The sequence below is a fragment of the Propithecus coquereli genome, unplaced genomic scaffold (assembly GCF_000956105.1).
Source record: "Propithecus coquereli isolate 6110/MARCELLA unplaced genomic scaffold, Pcoq_1.0 Scaffold62, whole genome shotgun sequence".
Classification (NCBI taxonomy): Eukaryota; Metazoa; Chordata; class Mammalia; order Primates; family Indriidae; genus Propithecus; species Propithecus coquereli.
Genome location: NW_012152174.1, coordinates 7,695,201 through 7,701,085, shown reverse-complemented (window position 1 = coordinate 7,701,085; position 5,885 = coordinate 7,695,201). Strand labels below are relative to the sequence as shown.

Genomic DNA, 5,885 nt, shown 5'->3' with positions numbered 1-5,885 from the left:
GAGTGGATTAATAAAATGTGGTATACGTCTACCATGGAGTTCTACTGGGCCGCAAAAAACAATGGTGATCTAGCACCTCTTGTATTATCCTGGATAGAGCTAGAACCCATTCTACTAAGTGAAGTATCCCAAGAATGGAAAAATAAGCACCACATGTACTCACCATCAGATTGGTATTAACTGATCAACACTTAAGTGCATATATAGTAATAACATTCATCGGGTGTCAGGCAGATGGGGGGGAGGGGGGATGGGTATATACACACATAATGGGTGTGGTGCGCACCGTCTGGGAGATGGACATGCTGAAAGCTCTGACTCAGGTGGGGTAAGGGCAATATACATAACATAAACATTTGTACCCCCGTAATATGCTGAATTTAAAAAAAAATAAAAAGACATCATGAACATCTTTGCATATAGATGCAAAATATGTGTATATATGTATAGGTACATAGATCTATATGATTATTTTATTGTCTTATGGTATTCCATCGTGTATATATACACACAATGATTTAAAATTATTTAATAGTTCATTACTGTTCTAATTTTTGCTGTGCCAAAAAAAATGTTCAATGAACATTCCTGCACTCACATTTTTGTACCCTCTGGTTAATCTTAAGAATATCCTTAAAACAAATTATTAAAAATGCCTGGTCTCTGTGCTCACTTCAGCAGAACATGCAATAAAAGTGCCAGGTATCCATGATTGTGATCTTGTTTCCGCCTATAACCTTTCCTAAAAACAGCAGCTACAGCAGTCCTTCTAAAATGAAGTGAGATTCAGTACCCCCTCTGCTCAAAACCCCTATGAGCTTCCCAACTCATTCCCAACAACAGACAAAAGCCTCACACAATGACCTATAAACTGATTCCTGATTCTGATCATACCTCCTGTGCCACCTCACCTTGTTCACTTCACTCCAGCCACAAGTTAAGCACACTCCATTCTTAAAAAATTTTGTTTGTTTGTTTTGTGGAGATAGGCCTTAAGTAATCTTCCCACCCCATCTCTCAAAGTGCAAGGATTATAAGAGTGAGCCACCGAGCCTGGCCTTAAGCACATTCTTACCTCAGAGTCTTTGTACATGATATTCCTTCTGACTATAATGTTTTCTCCCAGAGACATGAACTCATGGCCTAATCCTTTATTTCTTTCAGGTTAATGCTCAAATGTCACCTCTACTTTTCTTTCCTTTACCCTATCTACTTTTCTTCTATAGTTCCTATCTTCATCTAACATATGTAACCAGTGTCTTAAATTCACTACAAATGGAATGTGATCAAAACTCAACTTTTAAATGTATTTCAATGAGTGTGATCTTTAGTTGATCCTGAATCAAAACTTGCATAGTTTCTAGTCTCATGGTTTTTCTGCTTACTTAAATAACAAATAAATAATTAGTTCACTTCAAATAAATAATTAGTATATTAATTCCAAGTTACTACCACTTACCCTGAATTTTTTTTTGAGACAGAGTCTCGCTCTGTTGCCCAGGTTAGAGTGCTGTGGCGTCAGCCTGGCTCACAGCGACCTCAAATTCCTGGGCTCAAGTGATCCTCCCACCTTGGCCTCCCAGAGTGCTAAGATTACAGGTGTGACCCACCCTGCCGGCCTGTATACGCTGAACTTAACTTTCTTTCCTCCTCTCTCACAACTGTATAAAACATATTTCAAGAGTTCAATTCATTCAATGGAAGTCTCTCAATGGAACTGTGATAAAGGCAATATAACACTTTTCTGCTCCTCCCTTCCAGCCCTTATATCAAAGATTTGAAAGCAAAGCGGCAACTCTTTCTAAAGAAATTATTTATGCAAAATCCTATTCCTTCTCTACATGTTAACCCTTTTTTATATCCATGACCTAGCTGAGGGTGGAAAATACAGGGAATCAGCTCCTTTCAAGTCTCCTCTGCAAGTTCTTTATATAGGTCTTTCTTACTCTCACTTTGGTATCTGATATCTATGCTACCACTGCTTCATGTAAGACTGAGTTAGGAAGGATTTCATTTAACATCATGTTATGCTAGTTTACTGGTTTATTTTCTTTCTCCCCCTATTTGTTCACTGCAATATTCCAAGCACTTTTACAGCTGCCTGGAATACAATCAGCACTCCACAAATATTTGTTGAATAAATGAACGAAACCTGGAATTGCTATCTAAAAGGATATGAAAAAAACTAAGCCTGTTGATTCATACTTCCAAAATGCTCTATAGTAAGATACTATCAATTGCACTCCCTTATTTACAGTTTATAAGAGTACCTGTTTCTCTAAATATTATTAATAGAGATCATTCATCCTCTTCTTTGTGAAGATTTCACATTTCTTGATTTCAACTGAGGTCAATCACCTCTTAAATATGCTTATTATTCATATGTTCTACATCTTTTTAGAATTTTCTCTCCATTGCTCACTGTTGTTTACTATTGTGGTATCTGTTCTTTTCTAATTGTATTTTTAAGATTGCCTTTTAAAAAGGCATTAACCCAAATTGAACATATTTCTCTTCGTCTTTTTGTTTCTTCCTTGTGGTCTTTTTGCTTTATAGAAATGTTTTATTGATACAGTCAAAACTATTAATTTTTCCTTTCCTTTAAGTTTCTAGTTTTGGTGTCATTCTTAGAAACTTTTTCCCTCACTCTAAGGCAGCACTTCTCGTCCAATAGCAATATAACAAAAATGACAAATGTTAACAAAATATGTCATTTTAAATTTACTATCAGTCAAAATCCTATTAGAATTTCTACCTTTGACCATAGTTCTAAACTTTACTTGAAAGGATAAATATAGGAAACTCTAAAAGACAAGAGGAATAAAGATATATAGTATAGTAAAATGAATTCTAAAGCTACAGCTGATAAAGCATTTTGTTGTTGATGTAGGAGCAGACAGATTAGGGTCCAGGATTAGACTTAGTTATGCATGGAGATTCACTATATAGCATAACACTTTACAGTGGGGCAAACTAGCTAGCTCTGTGGAGGGAAAATGTAGTTAGAGTCTGTTTTATAACTCATACCAAAACAAATGTCAGATGGAAGAAAAAACTTGAGCTTCTATATAATGAAACAAAAACATTAGAAGAAAATATAGGTGAGTTTTATATTTTAGAGCTACATTGTCCAGTATGATAGCCACTAACCACATGTCACTATTGAACTTGAAATGTGGCTTGTCCAAATTGAGACATACAGTAAAATATACACTGGATTTTTAAAACTTAGCATGAAAAAAAGACTATAAACTACCTGTAACAGTTAAAAAATTGATTACATGTTGAAATGATATATTCTATATATTAGGTTAAATAATATAATTTTACATGTTTATTTTTACTTTTTTAAATTTGACTGGTGGCCAGGAGCAGTGTCTCACGCCTGTAATCCTAGCACTCTGGGAGGCCGAGGCGGGAGGATCGTTTGAACTCAGGAGTTTGAGACCAGTCTTAGCAAGAGCGAGACCCCATCTCTACTATAGAAAAAATTAGCTGGGCATTGTGGCACACACCTGTAGTCCCAGCCACTCAGGAGGCTGAGGCAGGAGGATTGCTTAAGCCCAGGAGTTTGAGGTTGCTATGAGCTAGGCTGATGCCACAGAACCCTAGCCTGGGCAACAGAGCGAGACACTATCTCAAAAAAAGAAAAGGATTATGTTCAATATATAGATAAATGTGGGAAAAATATATGTCTTCACAATAGGAAGCTTTCCACTCAAAAGGATGAAAGGTGTCTCTTTTTCCTTTCGTATAATTTAGCAAGTTTGTTATTTAATGATTTCCATATAAGCCTTACATATTTCTTATGTTTCCTCCTAGTTATTTTATTTGACTTTTTAAAAAACCGATCTGTAGAACAGAGAAGTAGTGAATTCTACTTTCTTGTGTACAAGAAAAGGCACATCACAGCCTAAAAATCAATACTGTTTATGTTACTGTGGTTTTACACAACCTAAAATACATTTATAATGTAATAAAACCATGTAAAACAGGTTTACCAGTTTAATCCCCTAATTAATTGCTTACTTGCAATGCCAAATGCATCTCCAATCCCCGAAGTTAAGATCCGTTTTATCTGGATTTTCATCTTCAGTTGGCTTCTCCAAGTTAGTATTGGACCAGAGTTGCAAATAGTTGGAACCAGTTAAAAGACGACTGCCTAAAAAAATATTCAACATTTATTATTTAGGTATTTAATAGTCAGTTCAGTTACGCACTAAAGAGCTTCATATAATACTATAAAGATAATATAACATCATTAAAAAGTCAAATAACAAAAAGGTATTTGGAGAAGGGGGACAAGGCTGTATTTTAATTTTGTTGAAATAGCTTACGAAGGAAGGGAACAGATCTTATAACCTCTCATTCAACAAACATTTAATGAGCATCTTCTTTGTACCAGGCAATGTGCTAGGCATTGGTGATATGATGACAAATAAAACATCATCTTTTTTCACAATCAGCTCACATTTCAGTAGAGAGACAGAAATATCATGAAACAATGTAAAAGTACCATACATGATAAAAATATGTGCAAAGTTGTACGGAAACCCACAGGAAGGAGAAATTAATTTGTAGCTGTAGCGAAAGTGTCAGGGAAAGTGATGAAATGCAACCTGGCCCTTAGTGGATGAACAAGCAGTAAAGGGGCAGGTATTTCAGGAAGGAGACCATTAATGAACAAAGACAGGAAGGCATGTGAGTTCATATATTTTCCCAAGAATGCCTCATAACCTGGTATGGTTAAGTAAAAAAGTACATAGCAAGGTTGGAAAAAGAAATAAGGTTGGAAAAAAATACCAGGGTGAGACTCTGAAGCATTTCTCAAGTTCATAAGGTACTTGGACTTTGCTAAAGGTAGTTGAGAGTACAAAAATTTTTAAGTGGGGAGGGGGCTACCTAATTGAATCTGTATTTTAGAACAAGGGGTCTTAACTGGAGGGGGAGAGGGGCAGAAAACAGATGGATTTGAAAAGGCCTGTGAACCTTCCTGTATTGAGATAATATACAAAAGTGGTATATAAGATGGGTATTTTTCTATAGATAATCCATACTTTCATCATACTTTCAAAGATTCTAATACACAAAGGTTAAAAATCATTTTTAGAAAATAACTCTAAAGACACAAGATTAGAAAAACATAAGAACCAGAGAAATTTGGTTAATTAACTATAATAATTCAGATGGTAAAAAAATCATGAGGATCTCAACCAAATATTAAAGCAAAGAATTTTACACCATTTCAAAAGGCAGAATTGTCATGACTTGACATCAACTAAAAACAGGGAAAAAAAATAAGAGGTTTCAAAATCAGATTCCAACTTTATGACTTGAGAATTGTACTCTCATCCATACCAAGAAGACAAAGGAGGACAATTTTGGCAAAAAAGTTGACAATAAATACATTTATTTCACTTTGGCAATTAAGGACTATCCATTTGTGTCCTTCTGGAATGATCACTTTCTTATATCAAAAGTAAAGTAGATCTGTGGCAAAAGCATAGACTTTAGATCAGAAATCCCTGTGTCTAAATCTCGAGTAAGCCACTTAATTAGCCAGGTGAGGCAGGGTGCGGTGGCTCATACCTGTAATCCCAGCACTCTGGCAGGCTGAGGCGAGAGGATCGCTCAAGGTCAGGAATTCGAGACCAGCCTGAGCAAGAGCGAGACCCCCATCTCTACTAAAAATAGAAAGAAATTAGCTGGACACCTAAAAATATATAGGAAAAATTAGCCAGGCATGGCAGCGCATGCCTGTAGTCCCAGCTACTCGGGAGGCTGAGGCAGGAGGATCGCTTGAGCCCAGGAGCTGGAGGTTGCTGTGAGCCAGGCTGAGGCCACGGCACTCTAGCCCGGGTGACAGAGCGAGACCCTGTCTCAAA

General features: G+C 36.4%; 1 protein-coding gene across 2 annotated transcripts in view; it reads right to left on the bottom strand.

Annotated features, from left to right (window-relative positions):
- Positions 1-5,885, bottom strand: part of DMXL1 (Dmx-like 1) — a 159,549-nt gene that overhangs the window by 123,991 nt on the left and 29,673 nt on the right. For both annotated transcript variants that reach the window (XM_012659552.1, XM_012659553.1), the window contains exon 5: positions 4,030-4,162. In XM_012659552.1, coding sequence (XP_012515006.1) covers positions 4,030-4,162 — 133 coding nt within the window. The remainder of the gene's footprint in view (positions 1-4,029; positions 4,163-5,885) is intronic.